General features: G+C 34.7%; 1 protein-coding gene across 2 annotated transcripts in view; it reads left to right on the top strand.

Annotated features, from left to right (window-relative positions):
* The window catches only part of RIT2 (Ras like without CAAX 2), a 375,407-nt gene that overhangs the window by 124,757 nt on the left and 230,881 nt on the right, over nucleotides 1–19,769 (top strand). For both annotated transcript variants that reach the window (XM_019013752.2, XM_019013753.3), the window contains exon 3: nucleotides 17,527–17,600. In XM_019013752.2, coding sequence (XP_018869297.1) covers nucleotides 17,527–17,600 — 74 coding nt within the window. The remainder of the gene's footprint in view (nucleotides 1–17,526; nucleotides 17,601–19,769) is intronic.

Raw genomic sequence — 19,769 nt, 5'->3', positions numbered from 1 at the left:
AGATAATGTCATCAGTTAAGGCAGGAACAGGCCATTTTCATTTCTTTTGTGGTGGAATGTCATCAGTTAAGGCAGGAACCGGCCATCTGGTCCCTGTACATGCAGGTCACAGGGGATATGATGGCTTAGCTTGGGCTCAGAGGCATGACAATTTCAAGGTGCCCAAAATTGGAAAGAATTTGGTATATATTGCTTACATCACCTGCAGTGGATACACGGAAGTGAATTTTGAGAGTACACTTCGTGAAGCAGGTCTAAATTATGCTTTGGTTGCACCAACCCAGCAGTGAAACTGTCATTGCCACCACTGTGTATGGGAGTGTGTTTGCCTACTTTGTCTTCTTCCCAGAAATTCAAATACACATGGCACCAATATCCTTATATGGCTGACATTTGAATCAACATTTTCATTGGATACACGAACCTGTAACCTCTAAGTAAAAGGGGCTGGGAAGGTGCATTGCTGCTTCTATCTCAATCATGGAAGGTAGGACTCAAAAGATGCTGCATTACAAACTTAACAGTTGTCCAATATCATGATTTTCCTGCGTTTTACTAAATATGGTTTCCGAAAAGGTTCTGCTTTTTATTATTTATATCTGAGTTTTAATTTAAGCTTGGACTAGACTTGGGAGTCTAGTCCATTTACTCAATTCATTTAAGAAACAACACCAAATCTTGAAAGAAAATCTCTGTACTCCTTTGGTTAGTCTTAAAAAACAAACAAACAAACAAACAAACAAACAAAAAAAAACAGTGTAGCACAATAGGAGCAGCTTTTGGTGTCTAACAGACTTAGTTTAATCTCCCAACCACCTCCTATTGGGTCTGTGATTGTAAAGTGTAATACCTCTTTTTTCATATTTAAAATTGACATATTGATATATACTTCACAGTGTGTTGTGCAAATTAAATAAGCATCACAACTGAAAAAACTGAGCAGACTGCTAGACACAATGTGAGAAGAAAGTAAACTGAATTTATTGACCACTTATTATGTACCTGCCAGAATGCTAGAAAATGAATATACAAAGATGAATAAGGCATGCTTCATGCTTTCAAACAGCTGAGACTAAGACAATTACAACAGAATGAAAAAGTTTCTTTAACAGAATTATGCGCAAGGTTTTGTAGAAGTTCAATAGGGAGTGTAACAGTTTCTGACTGGGCAAGTGCAGAAAGCCCTCATAGGCAAGTGTGATGGTTAATTTTATGCATCAAATCAACTGGGCCGTGGGGTGCCTAGGCATTTGGTCAGCCATTATCCCGGATGTGTCTGTGAGAGTATTTCGGGATGACAGTAATATTTGAATCTGTACATGTAGTAAAGCAAATCGCCCTCCCTAATGTGGATGGGCCCCATTCAAACCATTGAAGACCTTAAAAAGCTGAGTAATAGGAAACTCCTTCTGCCTGACTGCTTGAACTGGGGGGCCATTGGCCCTCTCCTTTGTTTGAACTGGAAGTTACACCATTAGTTCTCTTGATTCTCAGGCTTTCAAATTCAGATTGACTGAATTTCAAAAAACACCAATGGCTTTCCTGGCTCTCCAGCATGTTGGCTGCAGATCTGAGGATTTAGCCTCCATTATTGTATTCCTTACAATAAATTCATACACACACACACACACACACATATCTAAATACAGAACGTGTAATATATATGCTGGAAAATGCATAATATATGTGTGTGTGTACATATATCTATCTTACTTGTTCTGTTTCTCTGGATAACCCTGACTAGTACAAAAAGTAAACTATGAAATAGTTACCTAAAACATAGTAGGAGTTTAAACCATAAGTAGGGATGACATTCACTTGTATTATATTTTAAATTATTATTTTGTCTCATCTAATCAAAAAGGCCACGAAGAGCTGTGAAAGAATATTCTATGGCTACATTTTGAATCTACAGAGATCTACGGTTTTGCAGCAAGTGATCCTTTCTCTCTAGATCTGCCTTGGCCAACACAGTAACCATGAGCTATGTGGGCTTTCATGTTCTTGACATGTGACTAGTCTAAATCGACACGTTCTCTAAGTGTAATATGAACCATGACTTTTAATAACTTAGTGTAAGAAAATTAATGTAAAATATCTCATTAATATTTTTCCATATTGCTTGCAGACATTCAAATGACATTTTGGATAAATTGAGTTAAATAACATATATTAAATTTAATACATTTCCTTTTATTGTTTTAGTATAGTTACTAGAAAATTGCATATGTGGCTCATATTGTATTTCTGTTGCATAGTGCTGTTGTAGGTTCTGAATTAGAAGCATGGAATGGCCTGGTAGCTTACTAGAAATACAGAATCCCAGTCCCAGCCCAACACTGAATCAGAATCTGCATTTTAACCAGATCCTCAGGAGATTTGTATGTACAGAAAAGTTCGTTAAGCTTTACGGTAGCCCATTCATTGTCCAAAAACAAGAACAGAAACAAAACTTTTTGTCCTTCTATAGAGAAAGTTTTGTTTCTGTAGCTCTTGGAGAAGCTGACAAATTAAGGATTGTCCAGCTTCACAAAGGCAAGCCTAGAATTCCATACATTATGTTCCTCTCTGTCAGATTTATCTTTGGTGTATAATGGGGTTCACTTATTAAAACTTCATATTCAGCAAGCTTGGGGAACAAGAAAAAAACATGTTTTATTGTTAATCAGTTTTGAGAAGAAAACAGAATGAACCTTTTTCTCCCATGCATGCATTACTCTTCAGCAGATTGCTGCCCTAACCCATGGTCCTTTCTGGTCCTCAGGAGCCCATCCACCTCTTGCAGCTCTGCTGTTCACCCAGTACTCTCTTAGTCTCTGCTCTTAAATCTATTAGCAGTATTTCTCTCCCCTTCCATTTCCCTTTTATCATTCCTGCTGATCATTCCCTCAGGCCCTGCTTTCTGCTTTCTCTTGTGACAGCTGATTTTGTGCAAAAGTAATCTCAGGGTAAGGTGTGTGTGGTCGATAATAGCTTAATATTTTACCTCTCCTGTAGTTTTATTGCATTTTAATAGGGAGTTCCTGGAAGTAAAATGGCTTATCTTAACCAGAGGGAATGAAGCAGAGAGGTGGAACTTGGGGCATCATGCCAGGCCAATGAGAAAGATGTTTTGAACAGAAGGTCCTTCGACATCATTCTGTTTTTCATCCCCAAAACCAATACTCACCAACACTGTCAGAAATGTATTTACTCAATATGAAGACTAATTATCTAGAAATTGTCATTATCTGAAAGACAATTGTTATAGACTAGAGAAAAATAAGAAAATTATTGGAAAAAAATTAGTCAAATCATGGGTTAATTTTATGCAAATATAGTGTTACCATAAAAATAGGAACAGTTAGAGAAAGTGAATATTTTCTCCTTTCTTACAATTCAGGAATTTACAAAATTCTCTTTTTAAAACTTTTTTTTTAAAGTAAAGTATATTTTCTGTCTCGATTCTCTCACTCAACATTATGTTTCTAAGATTGAACCACATTGTTGTATTCTATAGTTTAAAAAAATTCATAGCAAAGATAATCTACTCTATGAGTACACTGGAGTTGATTTATACATCTACTATTGATACACTCTGGTGATATAGTTTGTATATTTGTCCCTTCCAAATATCATGTTGAAATTTGGTCCTCAACACTGGAGGTGAGGCTAATGGAAGGTGTTTGGGTCATGCGGGTGGATCCCTTATAAATGGCTGGGTACTACTCTCACGGTTCTTACTCTTAGTTCCCACAGGGCTCTTGTTGAAAAGAGCCTGCCCTCTTTTTCCCTCTCTCTTCACATGACATCTACTCCACTTCACCTTTTGCCATGAGTATAAGTTTCCTGAGGCCCTCATCAGAAGCAGATGTTGACCTCATGCTTTTGTACAGTCTGCAGAACTGTGAGCCAAATAAACCTCTTTTATTTATAACTTACCCAGCCTCGTATTATTTTATAGTGACACAAATGAACTAAGACATTGGCGTTGTTTCTAATTTAGGGATGGTATGAATAATGGTGATATAAATATTCTTATTTATGCCTTTCCCACACATGTGTAACTCTACACGTACATATATCCCTGATGTGTGAAATTGCTTGCAATAAAGTGTTCCAGTGTGTTTTTGTTGTATAACACATTGCCACAAAGTCAGAGTAGTAACGATAACTTTTGTTTGTCCCTCATACAGCTGTAGATGGGTTGGGATGTCTTTGTTTCAGAGAGGTATCTAGGTTGCTTCTGAAATCAGTAGGTTGAGGGAATATTTTTCCCATGGCAATGGAATAATCAAAGCAGCCTGAGCCATACTGCACATGCCTGTTTCATGCTTCTTCTCACATCACATCTATTATTATTTCATTATGCAAGTTGCATGGTCAAGTCTAAAATCAAAGAATGGGGAAGTACACCAACTTGCCATGAGACCATGATACATGTGTGTGTATACGTACACACACACATACATAAACACTTATATTATGCTGTCATACACACACACACATATGTGTATATATATAACTGAAACCAATAATTCAGCCTGCCACATAAGTTATATGTAGAATCAGCTTTAGTTGATAGTTCCAAACAGTTTCTAAACTGGTTGAACCATTTTACACACCATCTGCAGTATTATGAAAGTTCTCATAGCACCACAAACTCTCCATTATTTGATGTTGTTAGTCTTTTAAATTTGCCAGGCTGTTAGGTTAGCATTTGTATCATATCATTGTTTTAATTTGCTTTTTATTGGATGTTAATAAAGTTATACAGCTTTAAGTTTATTTACTAAAATAATAATTTACATTTCTGGTTTATTACAAAACATAAACAGCTGGCTGGGCTCGGTGGCTTACCATGTAATCCCAGCACTTTGGGAGGCCAAGTCAGGCAGATCACTTGAGGCCAAGAGTTTGAGACCAGCCTGGCCAACATGGTGAAACCTTGTCTCAACTAAAAATACAAAAATTAGCTGGGCACGGTTGCACACACCTATAGTCCCAGCTACTCAGGAGAATGTGGCATGAGAATCGCTTGAACCCAGGAGGCGGAGGTTGCAGTGAGCTGAGATCATGCCACTGCACCCCCGCCTGGGTGACAAAGCAAGACGCCATCTCAAAATAAATAAATAAATAAAATGCATAATAAAAATAAACAGCTTTATCTGTTGCTATTAACAAACCAACCAACTAAAAACCACCACCCCAACAACCGAAAAGAAAGCTAACCCTAAATCTTTTGCCTGCCCTTCATTGGAGGTTGCCTTTTTGTGAATGATTTGTAGGAATGTTTACATATTCTGGATATGGGCCGGGCAAGGTGGCTCACGCCTGTAATCCCAGCACTTTGGGAGGGATTACCTGAGGTCAGGAGTTCAAGACCAGCGAGGCTAACATGGTGAAACCCCATCTCTACTAAAAATTACAAAAATTAGCCAGGCGTGGTGGTGGGTGCCTGTAATCTCAGTGACTCAGGAGGCCAAGGCAGGAGAATTGCTTGAACCCAGGAGGCAGAAGTTGCAGTGAGCCGAGATCATGCCACTACACTCCAGCCTAGGCAATGAGAGCCACACTCCATCTAAAAAAAAAAAAAAAAAGAAAAAGAAAAAACCATACATATTCTGGATATGAACGTTTTGTTGTTACACCCACTTTATTTCATAAAATGACTCATATTTTCATTCTCATATTAAAAACTTTTGATGAACAATGTTTTTTGTTTTTAATGTAGCCCAATTTTTATAAATGTATTCCAACTGGTCAATCTTTTACTTTATGCCATTTTATATTAGTTATTAAAATTTATCACTCTAAGTCATGAAGGTATTCTTCTAAAGTATCTCCTATTTGCTTTATTGTTTTTTCTTTGAATATTTATATTTACAATCTAATTAAAATTTCTTTATTGTATATAGTGTAAGGTAGCAAATTCCATTATTTCCCAATATTTATATCCAATATATAAATTACAATGTTTATGTTCAATTAACAATTTTATTTATTGAAAGATTTTTTCCACTGCTCAGAAATGCCAACTGTAATATTAAAAAATGATTCATAAGTATGTAGGTTCTCTATTCTGTTTATTTTTCTACCCATGTGCCAGTATCACACTGTCTTAACTGCTATGAATTAACAGTAAGTCTTAATACATGGTAGAGCTTGTTGTCCTTTTCCAAGATTTTCTAAACAAATTCTTGGCTCTGTTCATTTCCATATAAATTTAGAATCGGTTGGTGCATCACTGCTCCCACCCCAAAATCTGTTTGATATGCATTTCTAGATCAATTAGGGAATATCTAACATCATTACAATATTGAATCATCCAACCCATAAACATGGCATATACCTCCACTTATTTAGATGATCTTTAACTTTCTTCATTACATCTCATAGCTTTCTAAGTAGAAGTCTTACAAACATTTTACAAGATTTATTCTTTGGAATTTGATAATTTTTTATATTATGGTAAATTGCATCATTAAATAACCTAATTTCCCATCTCATTGTTTCTTATACTCACAAATAAGTTGATTTTTCTTTACTGAGTTTCTTTACTAAGTTGCCAGAAAACTCAACAAAATCATTTATTTAATCTAGTTTTTCTATGGCTTCTTTGAATTTTCTACATGCCTGCCCAAACAATATTTTTCATGAATAGAGGCATTTTTTTCTATGCTAAACTTTTTTTTCACATCAATCATTTTTCTTGCAGAACTAAGCATGTATGAATCACAAGCATGAGGTGAATAAAACTGTTGATACTGAATATTCTTATCTTGTACCCACTCTCAGAGGGAATAATTTTAGTATTTTTCTATAAATCATGATGTTAGATTTCGGTTTTGTTTAGACACCCAGTAATCAGTAAAGCAAGATGCTTTCTATGCCCAGTTTTCTAATATGCTTTTTGAAATTTGGAGTTTTTAAAACATAAGTGGATACTGATATTTTTAATTAAACTTTTTAGTTTTAGATAATTATAATTTCACGTGGAATTATAAGAAATAATACAGATTGTTTCTTCTTGGAAGCCAAAAAAGTACAATGAATGAAATAAATAAAAAACAGAAATAATACAGAAACATCTCATATCCCTTTATGCAGTTTTCCTAATGGTAACCTCTTGAAAATTGTAACAAAGTGTCACAAACAGGATATTGATACTGATAGTCAAAACACAGAACATTTCCCTGACCACAAGGATCCCTTATGTTGCCTTATGAAGCCATACTTTGCTCCCTCCACAATTCCTGGCACCCACAAATCTGTTCTTTACGTCTACAATTTTGTCATGTAAATAATATTATATGAGTGGAATCATACAGTTTGTAACCAATAAAGATTGGCTTGTTTCAGTTAGAATAATTTGAAAGAGATGCACACACTTTATTGCCTGTATCAATTATACTCCACTGCTTTTTTATTATTGAACAGTATTCCGTGATATGGTTGTATCACAGTTTGTGTAACCATTCATTGATTGAAAAATATTTGCTATGTGTACAGTTTTTTGCTATTATGAATAAAACTAAGATAAACAACTTGAAAACATTACTTTCTTTGTGTTCATGTGTGAACATGTCTTTATTTCTCTGAAATAAATGCTCAGGAGTGCACTTGCTATTTTATATGATACATATAGAATGCAATTGTTGCTCTGTATGATACACGCATGATTAGTTTTCTTTAAATTGCTGTAAGAAACTGCCAAACTCTTCTTCAGAGTGGTTGTAACATTCTGTGTATCCATCAGCAATGTGTCCATGATCCAATTTTTATACATTCTTACCAGCATTAGGTTAATGTCACTACATTTTTTATTTTAGCCATTCTGTTAGGTATGTAGAGATATCTTATTGTGGTTTTAATTTGTACTTATTTAAGGCTAATAATGTTGAACATGTTTTCATGTGCTTATTTGCCATCTATATGTAATATTTGGTGAAAATTGCCCTTCCTGTCTTTTGATCACTTTGTAATTGGATTGCTTATTTTTTGCTTTTACTGTTGAGTTTTGAGAGTTATTTATATTTGTTAAACATGAGTTTTTTGTCAAATATGTGATTTTCAAATATTTTCTGCTGTTCTAGCTGGTCTTTTCCTCATGGAGTCTTTCATAGAGTAAAAGATATTGATTTTTAAAATTTTAAAATTTTGGTGAAGTTCTTTTTTTATAGTCTATGCTTAATATGTCATCTTAGAAATTTAATTCTAAGACTTTGATTTTGAAGATTTTCTCATTTTTTTTTTCTAAAACTTGTAGCTTTAAATTGTATATTCAATTCTGTGATCGATTTAGGTTAATTCTGTGAAAGACATGAGATTAGCCCTAGGATTTTTTGTTTTGCCAATGGGGTTTTAGTTGGTCCCACACCACTGGTTAAAAACGCTTATTTTTTCCTTCACTAAATTGCTTTTGTGCCTTGGTCAAAATTTAGTCAGTCACATTTTTTGTGGGTTTTATTCTGGATTCTCTGTTCTGTTCTATCTATCTATGTGTCTGTATCCCTTGCCCACATCATATTGTTTTGATTATTGTAGATGTATGATAACTGTTGAAATCAGGTAAACTGATTCTTTCCATTTTATTTTTCTTTTTCAAAATTCCTATTCCTTTGTATTCATTATATTGTGGAATTAAAATTCTATTCCAAATCCTTTCCTTTTTCCCAAAATATTTTAAATAATTATGCTATAGATACAAAAAATGTTCTGCAATTCTGATAAGAATTTTGTTAAATCATGACATAAATTTGAACAGAATGAACATCTTTATTATGCTGTCTTCCAATCTATAAAAATAATATTTATTTAAATATTTGATTTCTTTCATTAGTATTGTATAATTTTTAGCATATAAATTATGTATGTGTTTTGTTCAATATACACATAAGTATGTAATTTTTGAGCAAGTGTAAATTTGGATAATAATCTCAAAAGACACTATCCTCAATGCCATAGTCCCGAAAGTTGAAATCCTGAAAGATCAAAATTCCTAAATCTACATCCCAAAAGTCTAAAATCCCTAACATCTAAAATCCTGAAAATTACAATAATGGGATAACTGTATCATGTTAGCTGAAACTATTACCTTGTGATTGTCTTTATTTGGACATTAAGTATGGTTTTAGGAAATGTGTATGGGTGCCAAGATGATAAGGAGTGGATTCGTGGACTTAATTTTAGGTGTTAACTTGACTGGATTAAGGAATATGTAGAAGCCTGGTAAAGCATTATTTTGGGTGTGTATGTGGGGGTGTTTGCAGAGATCACTATGTGAGTCTGAGTGGACTAGCTAGGAAAGATTTGCCATCAACGTTGGCAGCACCATCCAATTGGCTGGGGGCCTGCAGAGAACAAATGCAGAAGGTGAATTGATCTTTCTCTGAGAGCTGAGACAGACTTTTCCTCTGCTGCGCTGGACTTCAGAACTCCAGGCTCACCAGCCTTTGGACTCCAGGTCTTACAGCAGCAGCTCCCCAAGTTCTGAGGCTTTGGCTTCCGACTAAGAGTTGGCTTTCTTGGTACTCAACGTAAAAAGGTTAAACCTTCCACCATCAATGAAAAGAAGTCCTTTTTGTACATCTGCATTTGTGAAATATAAAATTTCTTGAGATCTCAGCTCTTCAGACATAGATGGTAGTGACCCATCATGGATTCTAGTCAGTCTAGTCAGGACTTAGGTTGTTCATGACAGTGTTTCCGTGGACTGCAATTATAAAGCTACATGCACACAATGAACAACCTTTGTGATATGTGTTTCTGCATTTCACTTTTTGACATATTTCTTTATGAATATAGTTTATCTTCTCATAGCTGTTATATTCCTGAGACTGTCATTAATGTACCTGAGTGTTTATGTTTGCAAAAATATGTATGTTATTATTGCTTATTTTATTGTTTAAAGTGGCCTATGAAGTATTCTGTCATATTTATATATTTTTCTCCAAGGAATTCCCTTAAAAATATGAATAAATATATTTTTAATATTTTTAATTTTTTTTCCAGAATTCTATTTCTGGAATTTTGATCTTCCAGGATTTCAACATTCGAGATTATGGCATTTTGGATTGTGTCTTTGGGATTATGATTGGCTCCTGGTTTTAAATTTTACATAGCAGGAACAATAGGAAAAATGTCATCGATTTTATCTTCCCAGAAATAGCAGTCTTAGTATAAATCAGACCTTTGTCACTAGATATTCTCATAGTTTCTCAATGGGCATCAGAGGTACATTGGAATCCTCTCCGAGGGTCCATCAGATGAGGATGAAGAGTCATTAGGACACTGAGACTTGTACAATTGCCTTGATCATAAAAGTTCTTTTTATTTCTGTGAAGAAATAATATGTATTTAAGCTCATTCTATCATATACAACCTCTGGAAGACAGGTATTGCAGAGATCATGGTCTTAGGATCATAAAGCCATTTTTCAAGGGTATTTTTGAGGTGTTAAAAAGGTAGACCAAGAGATGCCAGGTGCTGGGGAGGAAAGAATATTTTCTTCTCTTCCCCTTCATCCCCAAGCAATAATTAAGTGAGGCAGACACAAAGAGCTGGAGACATTCGGCATCAGTGACTGTGACCTAGCCCTGTTGCTCATATTTATTTGGCAGAAGAGAGCCGGGGAATTAGGTTTCCAATTGATCCTTCTACTCTCTCAGGTTGAAAGGAAAAGATTAAATGTTTCTAACATATGAGAGACACACTGAAGCATTTTCTGTAGATAATGACTTTGGGGAAGTGCAGTCATTTGGCTGTTCCTTCTGCATACTCTTGCCAGGGCTACATGTCCCCTCATCAGAAGATCAGTATATTCCTTATCAAATACATCTCCATCTGCTTGTCCTTGATCTGATAAGTCATTGTTAAAAATGGCATCTTCCAGTAGTGGTCCTCTGTACCTGCAAATCTCCAGGCAGGGTTCTGTGTTTCCACAGGACACACCCCAGCTTGCCCTTCCTGATTGGGTTTTTCTGTTCTTGGCAAGGCCTCCTGCAGAGGAGTCCAGGGGCACAGACATTCTGACAAGCATGCTAGTCACTGGAGAATCTGCCTGCAAACACCACAGAAAGTGTGTGATTGGCCACTTTGGGCAGACTTTCCAGAGCAGTGACAATGGGAGTCTCCAGGGGGTATCAGAGAGATACTGATTGGTATCAACTACCCTATTACCTACCTAGTGGTAGTGGGGTAGTTGACACCAATCAGCATCCCTCTGATACTAGGGAGATTCCATCTATATAAATAGATGCTAGTGGGGTAGTTGATTTCTGGGGGAAAGATTTCAATTGCTGTATAAGTCAGATATCATCTGGAAGCTCCTATTTCTCAGAGACCTAAGTAAACTGTACTGAATTCTCAATATTACAGCATGAGAAAAAATCCATGCTCTGCCTTATAATTCCTGTGAATTTCTAGGGTTTAGGTCCTTGTGGCACCCTGTCTTCAGCTTTTATTTCTATGATAGGAAAGGTTGTTCTTCTTTGCCCTGAGTCATCCCACAAACTCAGTTCAGCCAGTTTTACAAGCCCTTTTCACAGCCAACAAACAGGTAGACTTTTATGACATTTCACTGAATGTTTAGGCCCAAAGGAAGGGTTACATCAGATCTCATGCAACTTCTTTTCTCTTTTCCTGGCAGAGCCCTCCTCGTCTTCCTCCTTCCTAACTCTGTTTTCAATCCATCACTTGAAGAACTGACCTTAGCTCAACATCAGTTCCTCTGAGTGTTCTCTGACATCTCCCTAAATAAGCACCCTTCAAAGTACTTCTAATGTAGCACTCATTAAAATACAGTGCAATTGCTTTTTTATGTATTCCCACAGGATTATAAATTCAATGTGGGTGGAAACCACCTGGCTTTTTCAGTTGTGTAGACTGTATTGCCATCTGAGTGTGCAGCACCTATTACATACTCAAATATATATTGAACCCTTTATTGATCAATATATTGATACATACATTAGATTTGTATCAATGCTGATTCATCCAGGATTTAACATTTTGGTCAGGAAAAAGTGTCCAGCACAGTACGTTGCAAGATACTTCTGCTCCATACACACAGACACACATATGTACCTACAATTGAGATGATTTATTCAAGTAATCCTTTGAGAAAGATCTTATAAATAGATTCCATGAGACTTTGTACTATTTATTGCCTTTAAAACATTTGGGTCAGTGATTAATATCTTGGAGGTGTATAATAGCTTGGAGTTATAGAAAAATAGCTTCATTGTAATATGAATTATATGTTTCAGATTATGAGGTAAACCATGTAAGAAGTATTCAATCATCTTAAGATATTTGAAAATCATTTAATGAAAATTTACCATTAAATTTCTGATTTTTTTCTTAGTTATATATTTTGGTGGTCTTATATTATCCTAACTTTATATTTGCAACTAAAATATTTTAAAATTATGTAAATGAATATGTTTATTCTGAAAAAAATACATTAGCTGCTTTGGGAAAATTATCCAGAATACCTTACACTTTTTAATTAATCAAAAACTTTATATTTCTAGTTATTATTGCAAACATATCTTGCCAAAATGTTTATGATTTACTTGGGAAAAACATTTCCACATGGGTAAATATAAATAGCAGAAATAATTTAGTTTTAATTTAGTTTCATGGCTAATTTGAAGCAGTACTAAATAAAACTCATAACATAATATTCCTTGAGTTTGAATTTCTCTTTGTTTTTTCAAAAGCACTGTCTTGTGTGCTACTTTTGTTGGTCCTTATAGAACTCCCATGCGTTGACTAGTGTTACTATTATTGCCATCTTACAAATAAGGTTTCATGGCCAACCAATAACAGATATTTAGTGATAGATTTGAGGCTTTAATATAGGTCTTTAGTGATTTCTTCTTATGCAATTCTGCTGAAGAGGGACAGTGGAGAAGATATATCCTGAGAAGCAATGATCTCAAATTAAACATTAGTACTTTGAGATAAATTTTAAGGTAGTAGATGCCTCCAAGAATGCAGTCCTAGTGTGCTTTTCTGCGCAAATGATATAGCAGGCAGCTGCTACCATTTCTGCCTGATAAAGCTTTGTATACATTTGGCCTCATGCTTGGGAAGATAAATGAGTTCACTTCAGGATTGGGTCTATAGGCAGATGATTGAAATTCAGGGAAGTGTTTATATGCATTCAAGAGAGTATTTCTGACAGTGTATTTCTGCATGGGTGGTCTCAAAGGGAGTGAATGAATGGAAACAGAAAGATTGTTTATGGGGAGGAAATGAAAAGGATTAGTTTCTATGGAGGCCAGGCAGGTGACCTAGATTCCCCACAATGAAATGTGTACTCTGATAGACACTTTTTAAAAGAGAGAAAAAAAAAGTCGTGGATAAAAGGTCTGGCTTTAGTTTCTAGCCAATTCTCATCAAGTCCCTTTGAAGGGGTTTTCTGATCCCAAGAGAAGCTTTTATTTGATATACGTTTCATGTGCTTGGCTTATCTAGAGCTCAGATAATCACACAGAGGAGTTCTCGCCTAGATTACTCAGCGTGCCCCTGGCCTCAGCAGGCTCTTCTTTGGGGCTTTGAGTTTAAATAAACAAACACGAAATCTGAAAGATTCACTTATAATCCTTGGGTCACAGAGCCCTTTTCAGAGTAACTATTCTTATTTCCCTGTGAAATTGAAAAACAACCCCATGCATCTTCAAATAAATTGCAAGTGATTCCACAAGATTTCTCTTTTGGGAGAGGAATATCAGTGAATGTACAAAGAGCAGTGGAATAGAAAATAGAAAAATTGTATGGTTGGCCATATGCTGAATACATTTAGAATGGCTGAGAGTTGCTAAAATCATACTAGATGGAGCACCCTGCAAGTCATACTTTCCACAACTTCTGCCTTCTGGAGCACAGTCATAAGAAATGAATTTCCTTGAAGTGGCATTTATGCTTTTATACATTTTGTGATTTTAACATCCCATTGTATACGTCTGTTTATATGTATGTCTCCCACCATTATTTTACAAACCCCTTGAGAGTAAAGACTATGATTGTATGTGCCCATGTGTGTTTTTGTGTGTCTTCATAGCTCCGGCAGCTAGCAATAATCTGATTTGTGAGAGTTACTCACCATTATACATTGGAAAAATGCCTCCTATGGTTGATCATTACTACTTTCTACAGCAACGGTTTCTGAAAATAATTCGTTTGTTTACTTGTGGCTCACAATCAACAGTATGAATAATTATTGAGTTGTGCCAAAATCCGATGATGTTTTAAAAGCTTTTAGCAGTGATTCAGTTTGCTCTTTGCTTATAATATAAATGCTACATAAAACAAAACGTAGATTGCAGCCAGACTCTAGGAGTTTATGACTTCCAGTTTCAGGAGCTCCAGCTGTGTTTTACAGATAATGTGTAAAACTGTGTTTTACAGATAATGTGTAAAACTGTGTTTTACAGAAGTATAGATATTTAACAGGCTGAGATATGTAGAATAAGATTGGCATGAATAAGACCATAAATGAATACAATGAAAGAAGAGCCTTAGAGCTTTATCCAGAGCTTCAGGCCCAGATAACTGTTTCTTTATTGTCTTCACTTGAATGAGCCACAGACATGGCAAAGTCAAGGTTTCTAAAATTAAACCTGTGGTTATCCTTCTGCCTCCCCTCTTTCAGGAAATGTCATACCCATCTGCCCAGCTTCAAATGCAAGAAATCTGAGAGTTTCTCTTCTACCTTCCTCCTTCTTGTTTTCTCATACGATTAGTCACTAAGTGCTATAGTTTCTACCTTCTAAACATCTTGCAAATCTGTCAACTTTCCTCCAACCCTAATGCCATTATCTTATACATTATTTCTCACCTGAATTACTACATATTTACTTAATCTTCTTTCTGTGTCTCTAGTCTTCCGTCTTGCAATTCACTCACCACATTTCAGCCAGAGCGAGCATTCTAAAATGCACATTTGAAGATGGCATCATAATGAACTCCACGTTTCTTAATAATAATGAACATATTCATCCTTTATTAGTTTTTTTACATGCAAGACACTCTTGTATTTCTTACATACAAAATATAAGGTGACTTCCTCATCTTGTATCATTTAATCCTTGTAACAACTCCATGACCCAAACACAAATAATTGTTACCTTTACAAATGAGACATCTACCTTTCAGAGAGGTCAAGTGATTTTCCTAAAATCAGACTGCTAGTAATGCTGGAACCAGGGTTTACACCCAGGCAGTCTGACTTCAGATACCTCATTCAAATACACGACTCTTTTAAATATATTCATAAGTTAATCTTATTTATCTCTTACATTTCATCAACATTTCTCCTCTAAACTCTAGGATTTAGGAACACTGAAATTGTCTAAGTTTTTATTGTTGTTGTTCCATACTCTTTTCAACATATGGGATTCTGGTTTTCTTTTTTTCTTTTTTTCCTTTTCTCTCTTGCTTCACTTTCTCTTAACCCCTCCTACTCAATTTAGGTGCTACTTCTCCCAGGAAGCATTTCTTTATCTTTCAAGTATAAGTAGGAAGTAATATTCAAATCATACAAAGTATCTTTTCCAATCACAATGGAATAAAACTAGAAACCAACAATTGAAAGAAAACGGAAGGATTTACAACATGTGGAAATTAAACAACCAATTCTCAAACTACCAATGAGTTCAAGAAGAAATCTCAAGGGAAATTAGAAAATAGTCAGACATGCATGAAAATGAAAACACAGCATTCTAAAACTGATGGGATATAGCAAAAGCAGTGCTAAAATGGAAATGTCTAGCTGTAGATGCTTACATTAAAATAGAAGAAAGATCTTGAATTGGGGTACATGATGTCAGCAAGATGGCAGAATAGGAGATCTCCCACTCATATTCCCCCATAGCAACAATAATTTGACAGCCACTCACAAATGGCTTTGTGGGAACACGGTGGGAGCTTGGGAATCTAGGCAGGAAGTTGTGAAACTGTAGTGGAGCCCCAGACCAAGGATGAAGATTTTCAGAAGGCAGGCCAAAATCCAGGTGGCAGGCTCGCTTACTGTTGTCCCAACTACAGACCCAAAGACAACCTCATCTCCCTGTGGACTCAGCTATATTAAAATTTGGCCTTAACCTTGCCATCATCACTATCTGCTCAGGGTCCTCTCTGTCTTGAGTAACAGGCCCACTGACCTTGGTCCTGGCTGTGTATATAAAGCAGCCTATGACCTACATCCTACACTCTCAGCCATGGTTTGTTCATCCATATGCAAAATTCCTCAACAACATACTAGCAAACTAAATCCAGCAGCACATCAAAAAGCTGATCCATCATGATCAAGTAGGCCTCATCCCTGGGATACAAGTTTGACTCAACATATACAAATCAATAAGTGTGATTCATTGTATAAATAGAACTAAAAACAAAATCCACATGGTTATTTATCTCAATAGATGCAGAAAAGACTTTTGATAGAATTCTACATCTCTTTATTTCACCATCACTAATCAGTAGAGAAATACAAATAAAAAACACAATGAGATACCATCTCACACCAGTCAGAGTGGCCATTTAAAAGTCAAAAAAACAGCAGATGCCAGTGAGGTTGCAGATAAAAGGGAATGCTTATACACTGCTGCTGGGAGTGAAAATCAGTTCAGCCATTGTGGAAAGTGGTGTGGTAATTTCTCAAATAACAAAAAAACAGAATTACCATTTAACTCAGCATTAACTCTGTAGATTCCTTTGGCAGGTATGACATTTTAACCATCTTTCAGTCCATAAATATCAAGTGTCTTTCAATATTTTGTGCCTTCTTTAATTTCTCTCAGCAACATTTTACCATTTTCGATGTAGAAGTCTTCACATCCTTTGTTAATTCTAAGTATTTCATTAATTTTGATGCCATTATAAATGAAATTGATTTCTTAATTTTCTCTTCATATTATTATTAGTTGATAGAAACATATCTTATTTTTGCTTGTTGACTTTATATTCTACAACTTTGCTGAATTCATTTAGGGTTTGCATGTATGTAATCTTTAGGGTTCTACATATAAGATCATGTTGTCTGTGAACAGAGATAATTTTACTCCTTTTCCAGTTGGGATGATTTTATTTTTTCTTCTTGCCTAATTGTTCTGACTATGACTTCTAGTACTAAGTTAAATAAGGGAGGTGAGAGCAGGGAATCTTGTCTTACTCCTGATCTTCTAATAAAAGCTTTCAGGAGTTTACCATTAAGGTGATAGGATGCAATTTTGCCCTGCATTGTTAGGAAAGAACGAATAACATTTGTTCCATGTTTTTCTCTAGGTAACATCACTAGGGCACCTCAGATTGCAAAATTTTCCTGATGAAAGAGAAATCTACTTGGTTTCACCATAAGCAGAAACACTTTCTCCTATATTTTCCTGAGTTACATCATTTCTCAATCTATATACGTTATTTGAGGAATATTTCTGATTATCTTAGTAACTTACTTAGAAATTCTTCTATATGAAATCTGAAAATTCATAATGCCTTTCCTGTCACATTTAAATGTAAATGTTGTCTTGTGTTTTTCAGAAGATGCTTATAAGACCCAGGTCAGGATTGACAATGAGCCAGCTTACTTGGACATCTTGGACACTGCTGGCCAGGTAGGTGATGTTCTTAAACCTCTCCAATCTCTGAGTTTATTTTATGCTTTAGCTTCAAATATATTTACCACAAAGGAGAAGATGACTTTATTCAAGCAGAAGAAGAACAAATTTGTGATAACAATCAGGAATTAAATTTAAAAAGAATCAAAATTACCAACCAGAATATTTCCAAATTCCCTCAATTTTCTATGTAGGTGTTATATTGCCAATTAAATTATAAAATTTAAAAATACTTTATTTTTTTTCTCAGGTTTGCACAAAACTCTGACATAGATCCTAATGTGATAATTTCTATTAGAGAATTTTAGGTGAATATAAAGAAAGATCTGCTTAGCAAATCTGCTTATGGAACTAAGGCTAAGGAGCCTGATGGAATAAGTGACATAACCAAGATTTAGTATTGTCTACTACGTTAGTTTGCAAACCTGTAGGGAAGAAGAAAATGAAGGAGGAGGAGAGAAAGAGAAGTAATTTTTTTGTGATATAAAAACAGAACTAAAATACTACATCACAATTATAAGTAAGTTGTGAGGAAAGGTATAAGATTTAAAACATCTCCATGTCCTAGATATATTTTGAAGAAAGGTGGATATTTTATTTAACTTAATACTTTCAAAATGATTATGTTAAAAATATAAACTCATATATTAAGTGCTAGACATAAACCATATAATTTGATACAAGCACAGGAAAAAGAGAAGAATAAAAAAAAGTTGTTAATACAATATAAGACAAAAAAGAAAGAATGAAAAGGTAACGAGGAGGTATAATATACACATATCAAAATATCAGATATCAAAATAAATAAATCTCTCTGCCCTAAAATAGGCAAATATTGTCAGTATCATATTGAACAAAAGAATAAAACCACCCTATATTTGGGTTAAAAGAGACAAATGGTACAGAAAAATGGAAAATCAAATAAGGAGTTGAAAAGGTAGGCAAAAGTAGCCAAACTCAAAGTAAGTATACCTGTATTAATATAAGGCAAATAGATGTTATGCAAAAGTATTATTAAATTAGAAGTGTCAGAATATTCTAAAATTCTAATCTATAATATTTAAGGCAAATGAAGAGAACTGTAAATCATTTACAAATTCAAAATTTTATATAGTAGAAAGTTTTAATGCACCTCTGCTGATATTCAATTAAAAGGCTGTATAGTTGTAAAAGATTTGTAAACACATTTAACTTAAACAGAATACTTCAGTCAATACAAAAGTAGACATTGTTTCACATACACATCCTGTTTATAATTTTTTATTGATTTTGGATCAAAATGTAAATAAGGTGGTCTGTAAAAGATTGATTATTTGATGTATATAGAATTTTTGGTTGTGGCTTAGAATGTGGTAAATTTTTATAAAATATTTAAGCAAGTCGTTACCTCTTATGGGAGAAAGGGGAAAGTTAAGAAAGGGGGGAAATACAACGTAGATTTTAACTATACATGTAATGATTCATGTTCTATTAGGGTTCTAATGTAGGAAATTATTAAGTTGAAAACCTACATCATGTATACACAAATCTTCATTATATTATTTCCCTTTGTACTTATTTTCATTATTTTAAAACATTGTATTTTTTCATCGCTATGTTACTGTTTTTTAAAAAACTGCATAATTGGAATATTGATAGTGTACAAGCAACTAGAAATAGGTCATCTCTTTCTATATTTATGAGTTATTTGAAGACTATTTGAAATCTATATATTAACAGATGCATTTGCTTCTAGAAACATTTGAACAATGGACTTATGGGGGTTAGAACTGTTGAAGCCACTGAGAATATATACAATGGAAAGATTATTTCAATTATTTGAAAGGGCTGTCTTATCTAAGAGGAAGTGTACTTGTTTTTCAGTGGAAACTAGAGATCTAATTGGAAGAACATTGAGTAGGTTAAATTTTATTCATGATAATAGGGCATTTGTAGCAACTAAAATGCTCAAATAAAAAAAATAGCTGCTCTGGGAAATAGCAAATTTGTGTTGTTGGAAACACTCAACTAGAATTATGCTTTGGTAGAAAGTGAAACTTTCATTTATTGAATATTCATTCAGTCTACAGTATTTATATGGACTTACCTGGTCCCCAGTGTGGTGCCAATATAATGATGAATAGCCAATATATTTCTCCTTTCTATTGATGTAGACTTGGCTATGTC

Source organism: Gorilla gorilla, chromosome 17 (genome assembly GCF_029281585.2).
Source record: "Gorilla gorilla gorilla isolate KB3781 chromosome 17, NHGRI_mGorGor1-v2.1_pri, whole genome shotgun sequence".
Lineage (NCBI taxonomy): Eukaryota > Metazoa > Chordata > Mammalia > Primates > Hominidae > Gorilla > Gorilla gorilla.
The sequence above is the reverse complement of the archived record's forward strand: the minus strand, read 5'-3'. Positions and strand labels throughout refer to the sequence as shown.